The sequence below is a fragment of the Mesocricetus auratus genome, unplaced genomic scaffold (assembly GCF_017639785.1).
Source record: "Mesocricetus auratus isolate SY011 unplaced genomic scaffold, BCM_Maur_2.0 Super-Scaffold_100007, whole genome shotgun sequence".
Lineage (NCBI taxonomy): Eukaryota > Metazoa > Chordata > Mammalia > Rodentia > Cricetidae > Mesocricetus > Mesocricetus auratus.
In genome coordinates this window covers 9,210,093-9,234,979 of record NW_024429191.1, presented here as the reverse complement: position 1 = coordinate 9,234,979, position 24,887 = coordinate 9,210,093, and the positions used below count along the sequence as shown (strand labels likewise).

At 48.7% G+C, this 24,887-nt stretch overlaps 1 protein-coding gene and 1 long non-coding RNA gene across 5 annotated transcripts in view; one reads left to right on the top strand and one right to left on the bottom strand.

Annotated features, from left to right (window-relative positions):
* Positions 1-26: 26 nt before the first annotated feature.
* LOC121141261 lies at positions 27-10,101 on the top strand. Of its 2 annotated transcripts, none has more exons than XR_005878129.1 (2): positions 27-133; positions 8,932-10,101. It is a non-coding gene; the product is annotated as an uncharacterized LOC121141261 (long non-coding RNA). The 2 variants fall into 2 exon arrangements; XR_005878128.1 differs by lacking the exon at positions 27-133 and adding an exon at positions 143-668.
* Positions 9,371-24,887, bottom strand: part of LOC101837628 (ATP-binding cassette sub-family A member 3) — a 54,998-nt gene continuing 39,481 nt past the window's right edge. For all 3 annotated transcript variants that reach the window (XM_040748233.1, XM_040748232.1, XM_040748234.1), the window contains 14 exons: positions 23,731-23,917; positions 22,472-22,775; positions 21,348-21,621; positions 19,870-20,074; positions 19,277-19,496; positions 18,866-19,024; positions 16,949-17,121; positions 14,727-14,855; positions 14,405-14,599; positions 11,933-12,120; positions 11,413-11,583; positions 10,963-11,153; positions 10,749-10,822; positions 9,371-10,314 (listed from right to left, as the gene is read on the bottom strand). In XM_040748233.1, coding sequence (XP_040604167.1) covers positions 10,183-10,314; positions 10,749-10,822; positions 10,963-11,153; positions 11,413-11,583; positions 11,933-12,120; positions 14,405-14,599; positions 14,727-14,855; positions 16,949-17,121; positions 18,866-19,024; positions 19,277-19,496; positions 19,870-20,074; positions 21,348-21,621; positions 22,472-22,775; positions 23,731-23,917 — 2,602 coding nt within the window. In that variant the 3' untranslated portion in view covers positions 9,371-10,182. The remainder of the gene's footprint in view (positions 10,315-10,748; positions 10,823-10,962; positions 11,154-11,412; positions 11,584-11,932; positions 12,121-14,404; positions 14,600-14,726; positions 14,856-16,948; positions 17,122-18,865; positions 19,025-19,276; positions 19,497-19,869; positions 20,075-21,347; positions 21,622-22,471; positions 22,776-23,730; positions 23,918-24,887) is intronic.

The following is a 24,887-nucleotide window of genomic DNA, read 5'->3' as shown; positions in this document are numbered from 1 at the left end:
CGAGAGGTGGAGACTTAAAGGCCGCGGCTGCTTATAGGAGGAGCGTCGTGCCGGGACTCGTTTTGCGCAGCCTGGAGCGCGCGGGTGATTGGCTGGCCGGCACCGGAGGGCTGCACCCTTTGGTGTCTAGTGGGTATGTGCGGAAGGAGATACTCTGGTTGTCTCTCTTATCGACTCTTCCTGTTATCATTGACTCTCTTACTGAGTGCTTGGGCTACGGTATGGTAATGCCCCCTGCAGGAAGTGGTGCGCCTCACAGCCGAGGCGGCCGAGGATCAGAGCAAAGCCGCGCTATTCTAAAGGGTCAGGCTGATATAGATGATGGGTTCGTGCCGTCAAAACTCTGGTAGTGTAGTGGTGATCGCGGAGACACGGTCTCTGTGTTGGTGGGATTCAGCCGACTGAGTGCAAAGAAAGGCGCTCGGGTTCGCTGGGAGAAGAAAAGGAACGCCAGCCTGAGTGAGGGTCATTGTCGGGACACAGAGGTCCAGGCACAAGGCTATAGAGTACCGCCCGCTGTGGTGTCGTCGTCCGCCCCCCCCCCCCAAACTCTGCTTGGCGTGTTCCTTGCTCTGTGATTATTTGCGGAAGGAATGGATATGCACACAGTCCCTGCGGTTATCTAAACAGGTTTGAGGCAGCAAGGAAGAGAGAGGAACGGATCTAAGGTGAGCTTTAGGAGGAAGAACAAAGGTGACTTGGATTTGGATTTCACATTGCAATGAAAAACAGGAAAGAGGCCAATGTGCAGCTTGGTGACCCATGGAGAGATGGAGGGAGGAGATAGAATTCAAGGAGCTGGGCACAGGCCAGGAAAAGGAGCCTGCCTCTGGAGTCTGCTCCCCTGAGCCACCAGTTCATTCTTGGGCGAGAGTTAGCAGATCCAGTCAGTCTGACCTGGTTCCCCAGTTGGACTTAAGATTGGATGTGTGGGACATTTAACATAAGCTGATTTTCCTGTATTATTGTTATATCTGCTGTGGCCAGGCATGAGTGGTAAGTGAATGCATTAGCTCTTCTCTAGAGGAACAACTGATAAAATGAAAATAAATATATATTGTTGACTTACATGATTCAGTCTGGGTCATCCAGCTGTGGCTGTCTGCACCCTGAAAAGGTGGAGAACCAGTAGCTTCAAAGTCTAAGAAACTGGATACCTTTGTAGTCTTAATCTAGTGCTGAAAGCATGGAGGATTCCTGGCCTTCGTCACATGTTGGAAGACTGAAGAAGTTGAGTTCTGATGTAAGTGAAAGATGGCCGCAAAAAGGTAGTCAGGTTTGCCAGAGAGAAGCAACAAAAGCAAATCTTGGACCTCCTCATATCTGGGCAGCCCCTGGAAAGTGCTGCACACGTTTAGGGTGGGCCTTCTCATTTTACTTAACAATCACAAAAATCCTTCACTGGTTAATTCTAAATTCAGTCGGGTTTACAACCAAGATTAACAGTCTCAGAAGAGCAGTGTCCCAGGGGCTTCAAGCTGTTTCTATGTAGAAAGGGCTCTTGAGGCTCTGAGATGGGGTGGCGATGGTCAAGCAGGCAGCACGTGCAGTCAGTTCTCTGAAGATTACTGGAGCCTGATTAGAGAGGTGTCTGGGGCCAGCAGACCCAGAGCTGTGAGTCTAGAGCAGCACTGACACCCTAGAAGCGGGAGGCAGCTAGGGGACCCCAGCATGGCAGGTAGGGCGAGTCCAGAGCAAGTTGGACTAACACCCTCTCCCCTGCTTTTTTTCCTGATGTTCAAAGTAATTTAATTTGGTGTTTGTGTAAGCTTTAACACATTTTATATTAAATCTAAAAGCATGATTTACTCAGATGTTTTGATAAAGTTTGTTGCTAAATATTATGAATTTTTATGATCAAATGTACCATCAGCTGTTGAGCTCTGAAAGCTGAGCAGCCAGCCTTAACCATTTTGAGGTATGCAGAAACATTCTGAAGGGTTGTAAGAACGGACTTGATGTGCTAGTTGTTGGTGTCGAATGCCTTTAATCCCAGCACTAGGGAGGCAGAGGCAGGTGGATCTCTGTGAGTTCGAGGCCAGCCTGGTCTACAAGAGCTACTTCCAGGACAGCCTCCAAAGCCACAAAGAAACCCTGTCTCAAAAAACAAAACAAAACAACAAAAACAAAACAACAACAAAAAACGGACTTGATAGCCAGGTGGTGGTGGCAGCTTGGCATTGATGGCATATACCTTTAATCCCAGCAGTCAAGAGGTAGAGGCAGGTGGTTTTCTGTGAGTTCAAGGCCAGTCTGGTCTATAGAGCTAGTTCCAGGACAGCTAGGGAAACCCTGTCTTAAAAAAACAGATAGGTTGGGTGGTGGTGGCACATGCCTTTGATCCCATGACTCAGGAGGCAGAGACAGGCGGATCTCTGAGAGTTCAAGGCCAGCCTGGTGTACAGAGCAAGTGCCAGGATGGGCTCCAAAGCTACATAGAGAAACCCTACCTCAAAAAACAAAACAGACAAAAAAAAAAAAAAACCCTAAAAATAAAAGAACTGAATCTCTGAACCTTTTTTTCTTTCTTTTTCTTTCCCTCCCTCCCTCCCTCTCTTTGTCTCTCTCTTTCTTTCTTGAGTCCTAGAATCCCATACATATCCAGCCTGTTGCTAACCTACTGAGGCCAAGGTGGTGAAAGGCCACTGAGCCGGGGTGGGATGGGGTGGGAGGGGGGCTGGGGGGGGTGTTCCAGGAACCCAGGGCATCCGTGGCCCTGGTTGGCTGGAGGAAACATGAGTAGGTGGCCACAGTTCAGGATCGATGTAAGCCCTGGTCAGTATTCTGAACTCTCTCTCCTCCCTTCTCAAGGTTTAAAGTCACTGCTGATGATACCAAGGCCATTTCTAACTTGGAGAGTGTACTCATATTAAGGCAGAGCATTTTCCCAGACTGGATGACCTCTGAAATGACCAACCTTGAAGGCAGCTTCAAAACTGCTAAGGTCAGGGCCAACCTGGGCTGCAGTGGAGGTTTGGTCAGCTTTGGACAGGCCCAAGTTGTATCAAGGGAGTGCCATGCCAAGATGGAAAACAGGGAGATGACTGGTGACAGGCAGACAGAAGAAGACTCGCCAAGGCCTAGTACCTGACTTAGGAAGACTAGAGTAGGGAAAGATAAGGGAAAGTCCTTCTTGGTAGCCAGAAGTAGCTGAAAAGCTACCAGGCAGTTGACCTAGGTGAGCTTGAAGTCTGTATTTGTGAGCAACCACCACAGTTCATGGTTTTCATTGTAAGGGGTGACTCCAAACACCTGAGCCCTCTTTAGTGGATCCTTCTGGATTCTTAAACAGGATGCCTTCTGGAATAGCCCATGTGTTCCAAACTGGAGGTTTGGGATCCTGTTTATCTTCATAGTAAGGTCACATGTTCATGTCTTCCAAGAATTCAAAGACATATCTGAGCTTCCTTTCCAAGGTGTTCTCATGGGGTGCGGTGGATGTGACCTGGTCAGCCTGCAGCTGCATACAAAGCCTTGAGCTTATGTTTCAACTGAGCCTGGAACAAGGCATCAGTGACAAATGGCCTAGATGGCCTGTGCCAGTCATAGCCAGGTAATAAGGGAGGCATTGGATACAGGAGCCCCAGTGCCCCAGGAGCAGAGCCTGGGCAGTTCTGTGTGTTGAGAAGGGTCAACTGAGTGTGCCTTCTTCCGAACTCCTAGTCCCTATTTCCTGCAGATTCTAGACCAGAGGAGGCAAATTAAGAGAAGGAGGCTCTCACTAGGATGGCAGTTATGGTGGATGGATGGAGCCTTGCCCAAGATCCTGAAGGTGACAGCCTAGCACTGCCTTCTTCATATTTCATGAATGGCTAAAAATAAACTTCTGTTTTAAACCAGTGGTCTGTAATTTCTGATACTTATAACCTTGATGTTAGGATGGGGACAGTTCCTGCTGTTTATGATCTATTATTTACTTTTAGACAGGATCTTGCTATGTAGCCCTGGCTGTCATGACATTCACAATGTAGCCAAGGGTGGCTTCAAATGAATGGGGATCATCCTTCTTCTGCTTTCCAAGTGGTGTAATAACAGGTGTTACTATACCAACAACTACATGCAGTGTTGCAGTTGAGTCACTTCCTTGGGCACAGGATGAAATGACTGTCCCACAGGACTTGGTCTTGGACCAGTGGACACTGGGTCAGGCCATGGGGAGCAGAGGGAACAGCCTTGTGTCCTGGGTCCCTAGGACGAGCTAGGCAGCCAGGTACAGCAACCACCTGAAAACATCTTGAACCTTACTGGTCTGGAAGGGAATGAACATGAAAGGGACAGTCTAGACTACTGTCTCAGCAGTCCACAGCTCCTTTCTTTGCTAGTCCTCAAAAAAAAAAAAAAAGGAAAGGGAGGTGTGTTCCTGAGGCCTGCTCTTGACTCTGCTGTTGATACTCCTGTATTGAGCACCCAGCCTTGGGCAGAGGAAGCTCATCAACGGGGCCACGTGCTGAGTGCCCATCACTCTCCAGCCCCTGGGAAGGTCTGAGACTGGGGCCTCCTACGGCCCTAACCGGGCCCTCCCCTAGCGGGGAGGTGAGTTCCCAGAGAGCACCCAACCTTGTTTGTAAGACAGGGTTTCTTTGTATAGCCCTGACTGTCCTGAAACTCACTGTGTAGACCGGACTGGCCTTGAATTCACAGAGATTTACATGCATCTGTCTCCAGAGTGCTGGGATTAAAGATGTGTGATGCCACAACATGGCTCACCTATGATTTTTTTTTATTTTTTTATTTTTTTGGAGACAGGGTTTCTCTGTGGAACAGCCCAAACTGTCCTAGAACTAGCTCTGTAGACAAGGCTGGCCTCGAACTCAGAGATCCACCTGCCTTTGTGTCCCAAGTGCTGGAATTAAAGGCTGGTCGTTCACACCTTTAATCCCAGCACTGGTGAAGCAAAGACAGGCAAGATGTCTGATTTCCAGGCCAGCTTGGTCTACAAAATGAGTTCCAGGGCATCCAGAACTACACAAAGAGAATTCTATCTAAAAAAGACCACCCACCCCCAAAAGAAGTCCTAATGAAGGTGGCCACACGATGGGATTAGGATTGACTCCCACAGGCTGAGTCTCACTCCCACATGTGTACTATGGCATGTTTGTACTTACACACATGCAAATCAACCTATTTTTAAAGTATCAACAGTCTAGTCTACATAGTGAGTTCCAGGACAGCTAGAGAGGCCCATAACAGAGAGATCCTGTCTCAAACAAACAAACAAAACAAAGCAAGATCCAGGTGGTGACTCCTGCCATTGATCCCAGCACTTGGAAGGCAAAGGCAGGAGGATCTCTGTTTTTCTTTTCCTTTTTTTCAGTTTTCAAGACAGGGTTACTCTATATAGCCTTAGCTGTCCTGGAACTGCCTGCCCCTGCCTCCCAAGTGCTGGAATTTGCACCACTACCACCACCTGTTGATATCTGTAATTTAAGGCTAGCCTGATTTACAGAGTAAATTTCAGGACAGTCAATGCAACATAGAGAAATCCTGTCCTTTCTTCTTTCTTTTTTTTCTTTTAAGACAGGGTTTCTGTGTATTGTTTTGGAGGCTGTCCTGGAACTCGCTCTGTAGACCAGGCTGGCCTCTAACTCTCAGAGATCGGCCTGCTTCTGCCTCCCGAGTGCTGGGATTAAAGGCGTGCGCCACCAATGCCCGTGGAGAAATCCTGTCTTGAAACAAACAAACAACAAACAAAAGCCCCCCAAATGTCATCATGATATCTAATTCCATATATGTTATTTTTTTTTCCAGACAGGGTCTCTCTACATAGTCTTGGTTCACAATGTAGATCAGGCTAGGCCTTGAATTTACAGAGATCCAACTGCCTTTTGCCTCCCAAGTGCTGGGATTAAAGAATTACACCACCACTAGGCTGTTGACTGTTTTTGTTTTGCCTTCAGTCCCAGCACTCGGGAGGCAGAGGCAGGTGGATCTCTGGGAGTTCGAGGCCAGCCTGGTCTACAAGAGTTAGTTCCAGGACAGGCTCCAAAGCCATAGAGAAACCCTGCCTTGAAAAACCAAAAAGAAGAAAAAAAAGGAAAAAAAAAAAAAAGAAACAAGAGTTTTGTTGTGTAACGGCCTCCAACCCACCCAGCTCTGAATGCCTCAAGTGGGATTAAGGGCATGAGCTCACAGGGTTCTGATCTGGATCCTGAGGTGGGAAGACAGCACATTTTAGACTACACCTTCCGCTGGAAGCATGTATAACCACACGGAAGAAGGCTGTGCCCTTGCCCTTTCCGCATACCCATTCCTTCACTGGCATCAGAGTCCACTTCCTTGGAATCCCAGCATATACAGGAGAGCAGCTGAGATATCTAGCCTTGTACACCAAGCAACTGCTGGATTCTTGGACTTTCTGTTCACAGAGAGAGAGAGAGGGAGGGAGGAAGGGAGGGAGGAGGGGGAGGGGGAGGGGAGGAGAGGAGAGGAGAGGAGAAGAGAGGAGAAGAGAGGAGAAGAGAAGAGAAGAGAGGAGAAGAGATTCAATCCATAAATTCAGTGACTCTAGAGAACCCTGACTACAACCGGCATGCCTGGCTGCCCAGCTTTGAAGACTTCTTTAAAGTGCTAAAAATGTTCAGAGACTGGTTAAAATCATTGTTGCTTAATATGGTAGCCCTTGCCTTTAATCCTAGGATTTGGGAGACAGAAGCAGGGGGATCTCTGAGTTGGAAGGCAACTTAATTTCCAGAGAGTTCCAGGCTAGCCAGGGCTACATAGTGAAATCTTGTCTCAAAACCATAGTGGGACTGGAGAGGTGGCTCAGTGGCTAAGAGCACTTATTCTTTTGGAGGGTCGTGTTTGGTTTCCAGCACCCACATGGTGGCTCACAGCCATCCATAACTCCAGTTCCAGGGATTGCAGTGCCCTCTTCTGACCTCTGAGGGAATCAAATACCCAATGATGTGCATAGGTATTCATTTGGGTAAACCCATGCACATAAATTAAAACAGCCACAAAAAAACAACAACCAATCTGTCCCAAAGTGATGAGACGGCATGGTTAATCTCTGTAGTGGTGTGAATGGGATGGCTCCACAGACTCATGTGTTTGAATGCTCGGCCCATAGGGAGTGGCACTATTAGGAGATGTGGCCTTGTGGGAGTAAATGTGTCACTGTGGAGGTAGGTTTTGAGGTCTTATATGCTCAAGCTATACCCAGTGTTGTACAAAGCCTCCTTCAGCTGCTTGTGGATGAAGATGTAGAACTCCCAGCTTCTTCTCCAGCATCATGTCTGCCTGCCTGCCACCATGTCCCCTGCCATGATGATAATGGACTAAAGCTCTGAAATGGTAAGCCCATCCCAATTAAATGTTTTCCTTTATAAGATTTGCCTTAGTCTGGGCTAGAGAGATGGCTCTGAGGTTAAGAGCACTGACTGCTCTTCCAGAGGTCATGAGTTCAATTCCCAGCAACCACATGGGGGCTCACAACCATCCACAATGAGATCTGGTGCCCTCTTCTGATGTGCAGACATACATGGAGGCAGGATGTTGTATTCATAATAAGTAAATAAATCTTAAAAAAAATTTGCCTTAGTCTAGCTGTGGGAGGTGATGGAAGTGCCTTTAATTCCAGCACTTGAGAGGCAGAAGCAGGCAGATCTTAAGGTTTAGAAAACCTTAAGAAGAAATAGCACATAAATGAAAAGGGACTCTTGAAGAAACTTCTGTACTTTTTCTTTTTGATATTGAACTATGCGTGTCTTGCATCAGCCCATATTGCTTTCTTGGATGTAGATAGGACCTGATAGGGGAAGTCCTTCTATGTATATGTTTGTCTTTTTTTTTTATTGTGTATACAGTCTTCTACCATCATGCCAGTGGAGGACACCAGATCTCATTATAGATGGTTGAGAGCCACCATGTGGTTGCCGGGAATTGAACTCAGGACCTCTGGAAGAGCAGACAGTGCTCTTAACTTCTGAGCCATCTCTCCAGCCCGTATATGTTTGTCTTATTGGTTGTTAATAATGCACTGTTGAACCAGGTGTTAGTGGTGTGGCGTACACCTTTAATCCCAGAACTCTGGAGGCAGAGGCAGGTGGATCTCTGTGGGTTTGAGGCCAGTCTGGTCTACAGAGTGAGTTCCAGGGCAGCCTCCAAAACAATACAGAGAAACCCTGTCTTGAAACAACCAAAAAAAAAAAAAAAAAAGCACTGTTGACCAATAGGGAAGCAAGATAGGTGGGACTAGTTGAGGAGGATTCTGGGAAACAGGCAGAGTCAGTCACCATGTAGGACCAGACCCTTTTTCCTCTCGTGTCCTCACAAAGATAATATAGATGATATTTTCTTTAAATCTTGCTAAATGTTAATGGACTAAATATTGCATTTATAGTTCTTGCTTAATAACTACCTTGTTATATATTTTATTATGTTAAAGTTAAAACCTTTATTTAGACAGAAGAGAGGAGATGATGGGGGAAGTCCTTCTGTGTGTATGTTTGTCTTATTGGTTGATAAAAGCACTGTTGGCCAATAGGGAGGCAAGATAGGTGGGACTAGGAGTCAAGGAGGATTCTGGGAAACAGAGGCACAGTCATGTAGGATGCCAGAGAAGAGGTCTGGACTCTTTCTCTGGTAAGAGAAGATCACGTGGAAATATTCAGATTAGCAGTTATGGGTTAATAATTAAGTCAGAGCTAGCCAATGAGAAACCATAGCAAATGGTCAATAGCTTTGTAATTAATATAGTGTCCTGCGTGCTCATTTGGGACTGACGTGACTCAGGAACCAGGCTGGTGGGAAGAATGCATGTTACAAGGACCCACTTTTCATTTGCCTTTGGGCTTTGTGATGCCTGACGTTTATCAACTTGGTGGAATTTAGAAGAACCACAGCAGCGAATGTTTGGGCACGTGAGAGAGTTTCTAGATTGTGTTAATGTGGGAAGACTGACCTCATCTGCCATTTACCTTTCTCATCTAGGCCCATTGCCTGTCTACTCCTTGGCAGAATGAGCTACAAGAGACGTGGGTGGTGGCATTCCACTCGCCAGGTCCTGGGTTGGAAAGACGGAGGCAAAGTGACAAGCACCAGTCAGCATTCCTGCCTGGAGATATGGTATGACGATCATCACTCCAAGTTCCCAGCACCACGACTGCCTCTCCATGATACTGCACCCTGGAGCCAGGAGCCACAATACGCCCTCCCTTAAGTTGCCTTTTTCAGGTATTTCATCCCACAGAAAGTAACTAATACATGCCTACTCCTTCACCTACAGCAGCAGTGAGTCCTGTGAGCCTCCTGTTAGGAAAAGCCAATTCCTGCTTTGTTGGAAACTTGATATGAGAGCCGTATTTGAAGATGGGCTGTGGGGAGTGTTGTCCTCTGACCCCTCTTTATATCATATTTATGACTCAAAGACTAACCATGTCCCCATAGCCTTTATTTTCTATAGAATCACAATTGTGTAAGTGTATCCTCAGGAGATCACATCACTCAGCCCTGTAGTTTCCCCGACTCTCCTGTGACCAGTAACTTCTCGAAGGCACAGAGCTGGGGATGGAGGACTCTGCTTTGAGTGTGGCCACATCTCTTGTGCTGCAGATGCTCTGTGGGACGACATCTGGCTCAGGCTCAGTTCAGCCTGGTGCAGTGTCCGTATGTGAAGGAACACTGACACCCAAGGATGCCTCCACCACTGCACTGGGAGTCAAGATCTCAGCACCTACTCACAGCCATTATCTTCCCTTCATGAAGTTGTCGTCAATTTCCCTGCTCATTCATGGCAGCCAGCATGTCCTTGTGGATGCCCAAGCCTGCTGGCTTTCTCTTTCCTCCCCAGGGAGCTTATTATCATATGTAAACATGGGCGGGTCCCTGGGGGCTCTCTGGAAAGACGTTCAGCCCCCAGGTTAGCTGCAGCACCACCTGGGACGGCTCTGCTGCACGCAAAGACCAAGGCCTGTCTGTGTGCACTGGGGGATGGGCTCTGGGTCTGGGATATGGCTGCAGAGTCTGCTCGGGAGTGGAAAGCCGCATGCTGATCCCTGCCTGCAGCTCCTGACAGACACACTTGGTCCATTTTGTGCATATCTCCTTGATTTCCTTTTTGTGTCCATCGTAGAAAAGAGTGATTAAAAATGAAAGAAAAGAGGAACTAGAAGGGAGCGGATGTACAGCTGAGCACTGACTCGCCCCTTCATGCCTGCTGCTTGGAAAGCAGCAGTGAGCTCCTCATCGCCCATCCTCAGTGGTGGGGGGCTGCAGGTGGGCAAAGCTCAGAAAGACTTGCTCCAGCGAGATCTGGCTCACAGAGTAGTCATCCACTCCATACTTCTCCTTGGCTTTCTCCAGGATTCCAAATACCTGTTGAAACAGAAAAGCTACTGGTAAGGGAGCCCAGGACCCAGATAGTGAGTCTTCTGGTAAGGGGAGGTTGGACCTCACCCTACCATTCCCCAGTGTTGTCCTAGAACCCCTGGATAAGTCAGTCCCACGAGGTCAGCAATGCTTGGGGAGAAGACACTGGTGAGCAGGGGCAGCAAGGTGGAAGCCAAAGCTTTGCTTTCATCTCAAAGCTTGACCTTGAGCAACTGTGTCCCATCTCTAGGACCAGTTTCCTTTCATGCAAACATTCCTTTCTCCCACCTCAAATGTTTTACATATAACAACTCAAACCCAACTGACATGAAGGTGACTCTACCTGGAAGAGAGCCTGAAATTACCATAGAATGAGGAGTCCTAGAAGGCCCTCCTTAGTCACTACTAGCACCCTGTGGGATTCTGGGACCTGCACTCACCTTGGCCCAGCTGAGGTCACAGCCAGGCAGATGATAATGGACCATGTCTTGGTGTTCATCTTCTAGGATGCTGCCTGTACAGAAGAAAGCATATTCTCTTTCGGACCAGGCTGAAGAGTTTGGCCGGGGGTCTTTGTTGAGGGGTCAGGCATGTGGGATAAATTCTGGCAGCAGTTAACATGCCCAGACAGGGGCCCAGGCCCCATCCACACACCTGGGAAGGTCAGGTCCACAAATGCCTTGAACTCCTCTAGTACTTCTTGCTTCCCTTCACTCCGGACCTTGGCCTGCAGGGAGTAGCCACTGCCAAACTTGCTCTTGAGGTGTTGTGGGCTGCCCAGGCACTTGAACTGGCCCTGAACCATGATGGCCAGCCGGGTACATAAGGCTTCACACTCCTCCATACTGGGGAAAAGGAGAAAGCCTGAGACAGTGCTGAGGAGGCTGATGCCCACCCTGAATGTCAAAGGCTTGTGCAGACAGGAGGGTATCTATGTCCAGATCAGGCCATTCCTGATTCCCCATGCTGGATGTACCCACATGCAGAGACTCGGAAATGTCCCGGCAGACCCTTGCTAGCTGCTGTCATATCTTCTGTTCACCTGGTTCCACCCACACCACCCGTTCTGGCTCTGCCCCTGACCCACCGATGCCCAAGTTCTACCTGTGGGAGGTGATGACAATGGCCTTGCCAGACTCCCGGGCCCGGGCCACGGTGTCCCAGAGCAGGCGCCGGGCCACAGGGTCCATGCCAGTGGATGGCTCATCCAGGAAGATGACTGCGGGCTCTCCAATGAGGGCGATGCCAGTGCTCAGCATGCGCTTGTTACCGCCACTGGAGGTGGATGGGCGACAGGTGGGAGGCAGGATCATTAATTAACATAAATACACTGGCTTCCAGCAAAGGCTCACACCCTGTGACTCTAGAGCATCCCAGGTGAGAGGATTTAGAAAGCCCACTGTACAGGGCTGGAGGCCCTGGAGGGAGCTGTGCCCATGGGTCCTTGCCTTGGCAGGAAATGACAGGAAGGTCCTCTCATATCGTAAGGTCTAAGTCATGCTATCAAGTCCAGTCTGATTCTGGAGTCATTGACCTTGAGCTCTACAATAAGGAGACCCTAAACTACCTAGAAAGCACCAGGGCTAATCTCATAGGAAAGGATGCTAAGTGTTGTGGCTCGCACCTGTAAGTCTTGACTAGTTTGTTGGCGTGTGGCTCCAGGAGCAGGCCCCGCAGAGTATTCTCCACACAGGCGCTGATGAGGCGCTCTGGGATGCCTCGGAGTCGTGCATACATGACCAGCATTTCTCTGCCAGTCATGTGATCTAGCAGTGCATCAAACTGGGGGCAATAGCCCATCCGCTGCCGTACCTATATTAGAATATGGCATGGGAGGGAATGGGTTAGAGAGGTCATTTCCTCTCAGAGGACCATAGTGACCCCCTGGCCTTGGTGCCTGCTTCTCTCCAGTCCTTCATCTACATCCCAATGAGTCTGTCCAGGGTGGTCTAAAAGAGCAGGAATCAGGTCCTGGTGGTTGACTACAGCTGAAGCTCTCTGAGCATCACCCACGTGGGATCACAGGAAGGACTTGGCTGTCTTAGGGAGGCTCCCAAAGGGAACAGATAGGATAGCAAGTGTTCTAGCCAGGAGTGTGACCCATGACAGACAACTGTGGGGGCAGTTAGCATAAGAATGTTTTCATTAGCTGGGTGTAGTGGCACATGCCTTTAATCCTAGTACTCAGGTGAGTTCAAGGCCAGCCTGGGCTACAGAGTATGTTCAAGTACAGTCAGCTACACAGGGAAGCCTCATCTCAAAAAAAAAAAAAAAAAAAAAAAGAATGGTTTCATTATTATACAAGTGGTCACCACAAACTTTATAGGTGATATGTGATCATACACTTCCTCATCATCAGATTTTATCAGATATTAACAGACATCTAATGCTCTAGGGTCTTTCTTGTAATAAGAGTCATTCATTGTTGTAATACTCTTGTGGGCATCACTCCTCAGAGGTGGCTCAGCAAGTGTTCATATGCAACAAGCCAGGATGCAGCAGGCCTCTCCTGGCGCTGGTGTCACTGTGGGCTGGGTGCTGTTTACCCTACCACCTTGTGCAATAACGTTCCAGAGAGTCTGATTTTTCTTGATTTGGCATAGCTCTCACATACTGTCTCTGTTTCCTCTGGACCCCAGGTTAAATGTGTTTAGCACCACCTCTCACCCTTCCCTTCATTTTCAGATCAGACGTGGATCACTGCAAGATCACTCCTGCAAACACTGCAAGACCACTCCTGCAAAAATTCCTGTTGTTTTTCAGATTTATTTATTATGTATACAGTGTTCTGCCTGTATGTGTCCCTGCAGGTCATAAGAGGGCATCAGATCTCATTACAGATGGTTTCGAGCCACCATGTGGTTGCTGGGAATTGAACTTAGGACATCTGGAAGAGCAGTCAGTGTTCTTAACCACTGAGCCATTTCTCCAGCCCTTGCGCATAAGTTTCTAATCTTTTAAAAAAATTCTTTTTGGTTTTTGAGATGGTCTCTCTATGTAGCTGACTGTCTTGAAACTTACTACCTGCCTCTGCCGCTTGAGTGCTGGGATTAAAGGTGTGAACCACCATATTCAGCCATTTCTAAATATTAAGTTATTTTTATAATTTTGGTCAGACAACTGAAAATCTTTTTTTTTTTTTTTTTGCTTTTTGAAACAGGGTTTCTCTGTGTAGCTTTGGAGCCTATCCTGGCACTTGCTCTGTAGCCCAGGCTGGCCTGGAACTCACAGAGATCTGACTGACTCTGCCTCCTGAGTGCTGGGATTAAAGGCGTGCCCCACCAACGTCTGAGGACAACTGAAAATCTTAAATTTAAGTTTGGGGGTTGGAGAGATAGCCCAGTGGTTAAGAGCACTTGTTGCCTTTCTAGAGAGCCTGGTTTGGTTCCCAGCACCCACATGGTGGTTCAAACTCCAGATCCAGGGGGTCCAACACCCTCTTTTGACCTCCTTGGGACCAGGCACACACATAGTATACATACATACAGGCAAAACACTCACACACATAAAATAAGTAAATCTAGGGGAAAAAAGAAATCTTAATCTCTTTAGTGCTGTGCCTGCAAATTCTGGTCATACCTGGTTGCTTGCTCTGTTTATATTCGTGGACATAGTATTCAGATCTCAGAAGCCTGGGATGAGCCTTTCCTCCAGTCCAGCACTCCCTGCTATCAGCTCAGGATAGGAGTCCACTGAAAGGCTTATATTCACCCCCTTCCCCTTTTCAGCTCTGGCATACAGGGGCCTTCTATACTGTCCCTAGGAATTAGGGAACATGTGGGATATACCTGGTCTGTCCTCCCTTTGGTTTCACCTTAATGAGTGAGAACCTGGATGGGCCCTGGGCCTTCCTGTCCTTTCATGTTTCTAGGCCTTCAAAGAACATTTGTGTCCTAGACACAGAGCAGTGTTGGGTGGACACAGACAGCTGAGTTGTTTCTTTGACCGTCATTTCCTTCCCCTCTACCTGTTTGGCCATGTCCTGATGTCCAAATATTGCTATGCCTACTGTGAGTCAGAGACAAGTCTATCTGGTCTCTCAGGTAGCCCTTGTCTTGCCTGGTTCAGACCAGTAGGGTATTCTTGCTGCACCCACCTTCCCAATATCAGAACTGATGCTGTAACCCCCAACAAAGGCATCCCCTGAGGTGATGGTCTCCTCCCCAGTCAGCATTTTGAATGTTGTGGTTTTTCCAGCTCCATTGAAACCCAAAAGGCCAAAGCACTCCCCTTTCTGGACTGCAAGGGAGATCCTGTCCACAGCAAGGAGTGGTGCTCGCTGATCATACACCTGTAAGATGCCGGTGAGAAAGCCCCAGGTGAGGAGGTCAGAAGATAATCCAGACCCTCTGGCCGCTAGCCCCTGCTAACTTCTGGGGCACTAGGGCCAGCTGGGTGGACGGCAGAGCTTGTATTACCTTGGAGAGCTCATTGATGATGAGAGGTGTGTCGAGCATGGAGTCCAAGCTGGGGACCAGGACTCGGCTCCTCTCGTCCGCTACATCTTGGTCCTCAGGAAGTACTGATGTCCGGTTCTGCAATTCTGCCTGATGATTTAAGATGAAGACTACTCATGTGAATTCCAGCCCCACGGAAGGAAGGACAAGAACCGGTGTCCACATGGGAAATGATGGGAATCCTCACCCCTGCCCTTCACATACACACTTTTCCACAAGAGGCAGGAGGTCCTAGAGGCTGAACTCAACACCTAGGGATCAGGTCTAGCACAAAACCTGAGTGTGGAACTCTAGGAGAAGCCAATAGCTAGAGTGACGTTAATGAAGAGATTTTTTCGTTTATTTCTATTATGTGTATAGTTATTTGTTTTCATGTGTGTCTATGCACCATGTATTTGTTGTTTGTATGTGTCTGTGCAAGTCAGAAGAGGGCACCAAATCAAACGGAACTGGAGTCACTGGTATTTTTTTAAACAGTTTTTTAAAATGCATTTTAGTTCCAGGACAGCCTCCAAAACAATACAGAGAAACCCTGTCTCGAAAAACTGCCCCCCCCAAAATGCATTTTATATGTATGCATTTTGTTTTGACTGCATGTATATCCATGTACCATACAAGAGCAGTACCTGCAAAGGCCAAAAGAGGGAGATGAATCCCTTGGAAATTGTGAGCCACCATAAAGGTGTTGGTAATCGAAGCTGGGTCCTCTGAAAGAGCAGCAAGTGCTCATTATCACTGAACCATCTCCCCAGCCATTTTTTGTTTTGGTTTTTTGAGACAGGGTTTCTTTGTATTGTTTTGTATTGTTTTAGAGGCTGTCCTGGAGCTCCCTCTGTAGACCAGGCTGGCCTCGAACTCACAGAGATCCGCCTGCCTCTGCCTCCCGAGTGCTGGGATTAAAGGTGTGCGCCACCAACGCCCCACCATTTTTTCATTTTTAAAATTAAAATTTTAACTGTGTGTGTGTGTGTGTACATGGGTGAAGAGCCCATAAAGGTGTGAGGTGTCAGGTAGTCCTGGAGCTACAGATATGGGTAGTTAGTTGTTAGACATCTAATGTAGGTGCCAGAAATCAACTTTAGTTAGTTTCAAGAGCAGTATGTGTTCTTAACTGCTAAGCTATTTTTCCAGTCCAAAGGAATTGGTTCTCTCTTCCAGCATGAGTTCCAGGGATCAAATTCAAGCTGTCAGGTTTATATGGCAAGCACTTTTACCCTCTGAAATTCTTGCCAGATCATTATTTCATTTTCTTTAAAGAGATGTGTATTGCTATGTTGTCCAGGCTGGCCTCAACTACTGAGCTCAAGTAATTCCTGCTCTGTATTCCTGAGTAGCTAAGACTATAGGTATGTACCATCACATCTGTCTGAGAAGACTTTACCATTGGGAAAACTCATTTGGGAGAAGTTGTAATGTTTTTGAGAAGTCAGTTCGACTCAGGCTTATCTGAATACCCAGTATGATCCTAACAGAATTCGTTCTTGTTTGTTTATGTGAAGGAAGAAATGAAGCATGGAGTACATCTGAAAAGCTGAATGTGTGGGGTCAGTGAGATGGCTAAGTGAGTAAAGGCACCAAACCTGACAGCCAAGTTCCACTCCTGGGAGTCACATGGCGGGGCAGAATCAGTTGCCACAAGTGGTCTTCTGACCTCCACATTCACACAGCTACATACTGATTAATTAAAATGAATATATGGCATACACTTTTAATCCCAGCACTCAGGAGCCAGAGGCAGGTGGATCTCTGAGTTTGAGGCCAGCTTACTCTACAGAATGAGTTCCAGGACAACCAGGGCTACATAGAGAAACCTGTCTCAAAATAAAAAAAGAATATATGTGTTTATGTGACAACATGTGGAGCAAATTCCTATCTAGCTGGGCACCTCAAGTGACTCAGGCGCTGCCTCTGCTAGGCTGCCACAGCACCAGGATCTCAGGCTTTATGGCAGATCTTGAAAATAATGAGTGCTGAGACCCCTCCCTGTGCTGTGACAGTGTTCTTGGATCTGGCCATGCTGGCAGCCAACACTATGTGCTGACCATGAGGCAGAATGATAAATGGGAGGGATGCTCAAGGTACATGAGCTTCAAGGTTGGGCTCACAGGGAGGCAGTCCTTCCCTGTCCATGGTGTATGTGGGGAGCATCCATCAGCATTCCTGAGCTTCCAGGAGCCACTCACCAGAGTCCACCTCCTCTGGAAGGCACAGATGAAGGTCCTCAGTCTCCACAGCAGGTTGGTTTCGATGAGGAAGAGCAGGGAGAGATAGATGCACCCCGATGCAGCCATGGAGGTCACAAACTTGCCAACCCCTGGGGTGCTCCAAGCATAGAAGTTCTCCTGGTATTGGATGTCTGTGCAGGGCAAGGAACGAGGCTGGGCCATCTGCCGAGTACCCTCTCCCTTCCCAGTCCCCAGTGCTGTCCTTAGCTCCCCAGGTCACACAAACGCCCAGACCCTCCACTGAGGCTCCATGCTCCAATTCTTAAGGGCATGCTCTGTGTTTGCCAATGCCAAACAAGAGTCTAGGGACTTTCCAGCTCTGGAAGAATTCCGCCACCTGAGATGTACCTTGCACCCCTGTGACAAGGTACCGACCACAAATTACAACCTTGTTTTCTACTCACACTACCTTGAGTTGAGACTGGACAGAGATGCGAAGACTCTCTAACCACACCCTCTCCAGGCATTCAAGTTTAGAGAGTGGACAGGCATTCATAAGCCCTGTCTTAGGGAAGAGACTGCACCTTTGCCTGAGGGTGTGCAGGGCTCTGTAGATGTGACTGCTGATCTCCCTGCTAATGTAGAAAGGAGACCATTCCAGGTATAAAAAGCTCCTACCCCCAAACAGGTCTAACTCTTAATCTGTGAACGTGACTTTGTTAAGAAATGAAACAGTTGGAGATGTCACTAGTTAGAGACCTAAGGGGGAGATACTGGATTTAGGGTTGGCCCCACATCCAGTGACATGCCCTTGTAAGGGAAAGGCGGGGAGTGTGAGACCCAGGGACACAGGGGAGGAGGCTGTGCACAGACAGACATGAAAGCTATAGTCAAGGAACCTGTGGATCATGGAGAGCTGACAGAGGCAGGATGGATCCTCCTCTGAGCCTCTGGAGGGGGCATCCATCGCTCACACCTTAACTATGGACTCTGGCTTCCAGTCTCATGAGAAGAAATGTGCCTGTTGATTATACCACAGGCTGTGGTACTCTGACTGGAAGCTGCAGGGCACCAGGACACGTGGGAAAATCAGATGCCCAGATGCAGGCCCAGAACATGTAAGTAGGAGTAAGGGGCAGTGAGGATAACGTGTCTATGTTGTGGAGCTGGAATGCAATCCCTATCTCGAGGTGCCAAAAAGGAGGAAATCTGGGGCTGGGAGAGACGATGCAGCAGAGGAAGATTCAATTCCAAGTTCAATTCCCAGTAACAACATGGTGTCTCACAACCAATTTTTCTGGCCTCTGGGGACCAAGCATGAAGTGGTACACAGTCAATACATATAGGCAAAACACCCTTACATATAGTTTTTTTTTTTTTGGTTTTTCGAGACAGAGTTTCTCTGTATTGTTTTGGAGGCTGTCCTGGAACTCACTCTGTAGACCAGGCTGGCCTCGAACTCACAGAGATCCGCCTGCCTCTGCCTCCCGAGTGCTGGGATTAAAGGCGTGCGCCACCAATGCCCGGCTACATATAGTTTTTTTTAATGTGGAAATTTAACTGTGGTATTCAAAGGTAGAGCCTCTGAAAGGTGACAGCACTAAATACGTTCTATGGGGCAAAGCTTCATAACCAAAGTCTGGTGGCTTTCTAAGAGGCCAGAGGACACAAGTCAACTCATCTCAGGTCACATGAAGCCTTGTGCATCTTTGGGATTCTGTGAGCAAGATGACCAGTGCCAGAGTGGGACTTTGTCCTTGGAGGGCTGCAGGTCAGTAGGAACCTCTTTGATCTAAAAGTTACTCAGCCTCTGATACTGTGTTACAGGGAGTAGAAAAAGGATTAATAAAAGCCTCTTAGCTGGGGGAGCCCTGGGGAAGCTCTGACTGCCAAGGGCGAGAGTGGTAAGAGGGGCGGGTCCACTTGGACACTCACTGTACTTCTTGCAGTAGCAGGTAGCAACCCACGAGGAAGTGCAGTACCGCCGAGTCTCATAGTTCTCATAGAAGCTACTGACTGCCATGCCCAGGCAGTGGTTTGGCAGCACCAAGAACACATGATCCAAGGTTCTGGAAAGTTCTTCTAATTTCACAGCTGTGAAGAGGTACAGACAAGTCAGTGGTGGCAGACGCAATACACTTGCCTGAGGACAGATCCAGGAAAGGAAGGTCAAGTCTCAGGTATCCCTGTAGCTTAGGCTGGGCCAAGGAAAGTGGTCCCTCCTCGTGTGGGCCCTGGGGGAATACTGCAGACACCCTCCCACCATTGTGACTGTCGAGGCAGGGTCTCCTTGCACAAAATGGTTAAGTGGGTGGCCAGTGGCTCAGGGTGTTACTCAGTTCCCACCTGGGATGCGCATGATAGTGACTATGATGAAGGTGGCAATGCCCGACAGGATGTTGAATATGGTCAGCCTGGTATAAGCCGTGGACGCGGCCGAGAAGAAGAAGCTCGTGAGGTACATGAGGGGGATGATGGCCCAGCCGTACAGCATGAGCAGCAGCAGCAGGTCAGCCAGGTGGCCATTCCTCGTGAAGGCTTGCACATCAAAGGCTTGGAACACCACCTGCAGCAGCACAGATGAGGCTGGCCAGTGCACGGGCTGATGGGAAGCTCCCCGGGGTCAGGGAACGAGAATGTTGGGAGCACCAGTGGTTTTTAGGCTTTGACTGGCTATGTCACACCTAATGGCTCCACCGTGGCTGTCACCCTGGGACCTCTCTAGGAAGTAGTTTCCTGGTTACTGGAGCAGGAACCAGGACAGCTAGCCCAGATCCTGCCTATCAAAGGGCAGGGAAGAAAAAACCCGGTGTTTCCAACTGTCCTCTGGACCAGAACCAGATGCTAGATGGGCTTCCCTGCTGGTCCTGGTTTTGCAAGGGGACCCCAGGTGTGCTTCCTGGATGTGCAGGGCATGGTCCAGCACACCCAGCACTCACCAGAAGTAGGAGACTAGGAATGAGGAAGGAGATGAGGTCCCACAGCAGAGCAGAAAGCCAGAAGGTAGCCACACGGACACCGCTCACGAACTGAACGTGCTTGGCCTGGACAGCCCTCTCACTGACTGCCAGGATAGAAAACGTGCTGGCCAGAAATGCCATGGCGATGAGCAAATTGAGGGCGATGTCAAATCCCTTCCGGCCCCTGGGGAGGGCAGAGCACAGTGCGTCTGGGTAGTGGGAAAGATTGAGCCCTTGGTCATTACCATCCAAATCCAAGGACAGCAGCCAAACCACTCAGTGGGGATAAGAAAGAACCTTAAAGATGGTAAAATCCCCACTCCCTAAGGATGACTACTCTGTGTCATGAATGAACGAGGGCAGCATTCTCCCCTAGGCTTCTTCTGTAAATTTCTAAACCATTGTCCCTGTGCACTCAGGGACACTTGCATTTCTGTATGTCACTGTGTCTGCTGGGAATTCCTTCCCTGCTCTCTGATCACTCTAGATCTCACTGTTAACTTCCGGGGCCTCTGTTGTAGATAAATTCTCCTTCCTATAACATCCTGTGTTCTATAGCTAGTTGACAGCAATACCTTCTAGAAATGGGCTCTTAACAAATGGTACTGGGATGAAGAGTAGTATTAAGCTGGGTGTGGTGGCGCACACCTTTAATCCCAGCACTCGGGAGGCAGAGGCAGGTTAGATCTCTGTGAGTTCAAGCCCAGCCTGGTCTACAGACCAAGTTTCAGGATAGTCAGGGCCAATACATAGAGAAGCCCTGTTTTGAAAAAAAGAACTCCCTAAGACCCCCCCAAAACTAAAAAGTATTTGACAAGAAAAAGAAAGGGACAGCAGGGGAAGGAGGCCAGAACATGGACAAACCTTAGACACACCATGCTGATATATTATGAGCTATACAATTCTATTTCTATGAAATAACCACAACAGGAAGCCCTACAGAAACAGCAGATAAGCAGTTTTGAGGGCTGAGAGTTGGGAGGATGAGTGACTGCTTGAGAGTTCAGTACTGTTGGGAGACAATGAGAGTTACCAAATGATACTGAGGTGAAGGGGTCACCTCTAGCTACCCAAAAAGCACCTGACTGTGTGCTGTGGGTGGCATTTTCATGAACAACTTGTATCCTCATAATAGTCTGTGCCCCTTAGCCTGCTTGTTGGACCTCCCAGTCTTTGCCTAATAGGTGTGATTGCTCTTCTTCATCTCTAAGCACAGCCCCTAGCCTACTGCCAAGGACCCTGCCAGGAAAAGAAGGCAAAGATCCCCAGACCACAGCCCCTGTGGGAAGGGTTCTGATTTGCTGACATAGGAAAGTCTGAGGGGCTGAAGTGGTCTCTGCCAAGGAGCAGCAGCATCTACGAGTAAATACACTACCACTCTTCCATTTACAAAGCCTTATTTCTGGCACTGTCACAATGGCAGTCCACCTGAATGGGTATGTGGGCTGTACACGTACTCGCTGAACTGGTCCTTGGCAACTTGCAGGGTGCTCCGGGGCTGGGGATAGTTCGAGATCTCAATGGAGGCCTGAGGGCCACACAGCAGCTTGAATAGAAGATTGTCCACAATGGCCAGGGCAGTAGCTGGGGAGTGGTATGCCTGGTTGTTGAATAAGGCAGTGACCTCTGTCTTCTCTCCTGTATCTTTGAAGGATGTTGCTACCAGGCACCGCTCATTAAAGCCGCCCCCTTCCACTGAGGCCCTGAAAACCAGGAACTCCTCTAGGTCACCTGTGGAGTAATGCAGTGTCAGGGTACCGGGTGGGACAAATAGGAACACCATTATCATCCCAGTGACTCTCAGGGATTCGGCACAGGCACAGGTGAGATGGGACCCTGGGCTCCTGGAACCTCCACTGGGCCAGCAGTGCCCACCACGGTGCTGACAACTTCTCAACTGCTGATATAATCACCCATTCACTAAGAAGGAACTCCGTCATTTTGTCATCAATCTGCCCACAGAACCTCAGGGTTGCTGTTCACAATGTGGGAGAGTGGGAAGGAGAAAACCTTCCAGGACACTCCAGAACATGGCAGTTTAAGCCTGGGACCAGAGACTCAAGGTGCTGGATGAAAACTCTACATCACATGACAGCACACTATCAGCAGCTAGCCTATAAACAAAGGCAAGTTATGCAGAGATCACTGAGCTTCTGACTTTGGTTCTGCCTGCATATATGTCTGTGTGAGGGAGTTACAGACAGTTGTGAGTTGCCGTGAGTGCTGGGAACTGAATCCAGGTTCTCTGGAAGAACAGTCAGTATTCTTAACTGCTGAGCCACCTCTCCAGCCTCTGCATTTTGCTCATAAAAGGTCCTGAAGAATGGGTATGTCCAAGTCCTAGGAGTGTGACTGTACCTCCGGTATCCCAGGAATATTCCTGACTTAGTATCATGAGCTTTAGCCCAAGGGACATCTGGTAATATCCAAAGGCAAATTTGATTGTCATGATATGCAGTGGGCCATACCACCAATGCTGCTAAATGTGTTCTAAAGGCAAAGGACAATAAAGGACGATCTAACCCAGATACAGCACCAACACTGTCAGTTCCCCTGGGCCCCCCGCCCAGCTACTCCTTACCCAGAACTTCACGGGGCTCCTGCCTCTCAGCCTGCAGCATGTCTTTCAGATGCTCAGACAGCTGCTGATCCAGCTGAGAGGCGCCTGAGACTGTGAAGGGCACAACTGTTCTACCGTACTCGTCCAGGCTTAGCTTCAGAGGAGGGTCATCAAGGATCTCTGAGGTGTAGTTGATAGCCAGGAGGGCCAGGGTGATGCAGGTCAGGGGGACCAGGACCTGAGCCGCTACCATCTTCCATTCCCGCCAGCTGTAAGTAGCCTTCTTCAGGAACATGGCCCAGAACTGCTGGCAGTGGAGGGGGAGCTGCAGCAGAGGTGAGGCAGGGGACATGGCTGTTCACGGGGACTGGCAGCAGACCGATCGCTGATCTAAGTCACACCACATTCTCCCAGGCAGCTACACCAAGAACCGTTTGTGGTGATATGGAGCCATGGGTGGAAGGAAAAAGTGGGAAAGTACATGTGCCTGCAGGTCCCTGCATGGGTCTGTGAGGTCTCACTATTAGCCACGGAAGCTTGGCAGATACTTTTATCAGAGTATTGCGGGGCTGGCTGGGGCTCCCTGCCTTTCTTCTGCCCTTCACTGGAGGTGAAGACAAGGTTCTGGCCTAGTTTATACATAGCAGACAGACAACTCCCCACACCTGCCTCCTGGGATTCCCTGCACTACATCTCTCCTTCATGATCTTACCTCAGGACCTAGGGGCCAAGCTCCCAGGCCCAGACTCTGCATATGCACACGTTGGATATTTAAATTTTGGTTCGATGTTGGTTTTCTGGCTATAAAACGGGAGAGGGTCCTTCCTGCTGTCCTCTTAAGGGCAGGTTAGCACAGAGCTTGGCATAAGGCAGGCCCCTCCAACAAGGAAATTTCATTGTTAAAAGAAAATATACAGTGTGTGCCCAAGTTTGAACATCAAGATATTTCAGGCAGGTATGGCAGAGCACGCCTGTAATCCCAGCACTTGGAAGCAGAACCAGGATGCTCATAACAAGTTTGAGGCCAGCCTGGACTACATACTGAGTTCTAGGTCAACTTAGACAGCAGAGTGAGCTCTTTTCTAAAAAAATATCAAATAAAAAGCCATCTGAATGTTTTCTCTTCCTGCTGATCCACGCAGCACAAGCTGCAATCTTCCCTCCACTCTCCAATGACGCTCCTGACGCATGGACTGCCCCCTGCCTCCCTTATATGAAGAGTTGGGAGGATGATAACCTTCCCAAGATGGCCTTGTCTGGTCCCAGCTTGAGGTGCTCACCCCTGTGTTGAGCTTGAGAATGGCTTCGTCTTCCTCTATGAGGGCTCCAATGCTGTTCGTTGGGTCCATCACCCCACACAAGTTACTATCTAAAGCCCAGTCACTTGCCCGCCTCTCATGCTGGTACTGAAGAGCAGGAAGCTGGATGGCTTGAATGTCCATGCTGGAGTCCACCAGCTTACCAACCCTGCACCAGAATACAGTCATCAGTCACAACTCAGCTCGCTGGCAGGGGAATGAAGTGACTGTTCCACCAAGCCATCGGCACAGAAAGAGGACTTCTTAAAGAGGCTCTGGAGCAGCAGAACAAGGTGGCAGCTTGTCCTCTCACTCACTCACCCATTCAACAGTACGTAACTCCAGAACATCATCTCTGTGTAGCCAGATGCCACGCCCATGGGAAAGAGACAACCAGTTGGGGCTCTAGTGCATAGGGCCCTGTTCCCAAAGGGAACGACCTAGAGTCAGCATTTATAACCAGGGTGCTCAAGGGTGAAAGAAGAGATGTACGGCACCAAGGCCTCGCCATGTGTGAAGAGGGCTCATCACACAACCTGTGCTGGGTCCCGAGAAAACAAAGGTCAGGGGTGTGCCTGCCAAAGCTCAGCCTCGGAGGTAGACAACTATGTGCAGAAGAGCATGACAGGGTTAGACACAGGAGAGGGAGGGCAGGTGGTGGGGCTGGCAAGTCCTGCAGCGGGTGCTTGGGGTCAGGATGCGCTATGGTTGCATTTTAACCTGCTCCAGGCTGTCACAATCGTTGGAGTTATAAGTTCACAGGCACCACTCTCTTCGGGCTCTGGCTAGGAATATGAACTTTAGTCAGTCTCCCTGCACACCTACAAAGTTCTCAGAGGCAGTGTCCTCTCTGGTTTTCCTTTCTGGCATTTGTTTGGCTGTGCCCATGGTATCCCTAGCTAGTCACTGAGTAGAGAGACGACAGGATAGATGAATGAATAAAAATGGTGAAGGCCATGACATTCTTTTCTATTTAGTACTTCTGACAGAAACTTCTGAATGACAGATACGTGTCCACTAATGGAATGACAAAAACTGCTGCATGATCCACTCCCAGGCATTTATCCAATGCATGGATAAATAAATGTATGTAACCACACAGAAACCTGTACACAAAATGTTCACAGCAACACGGTTCA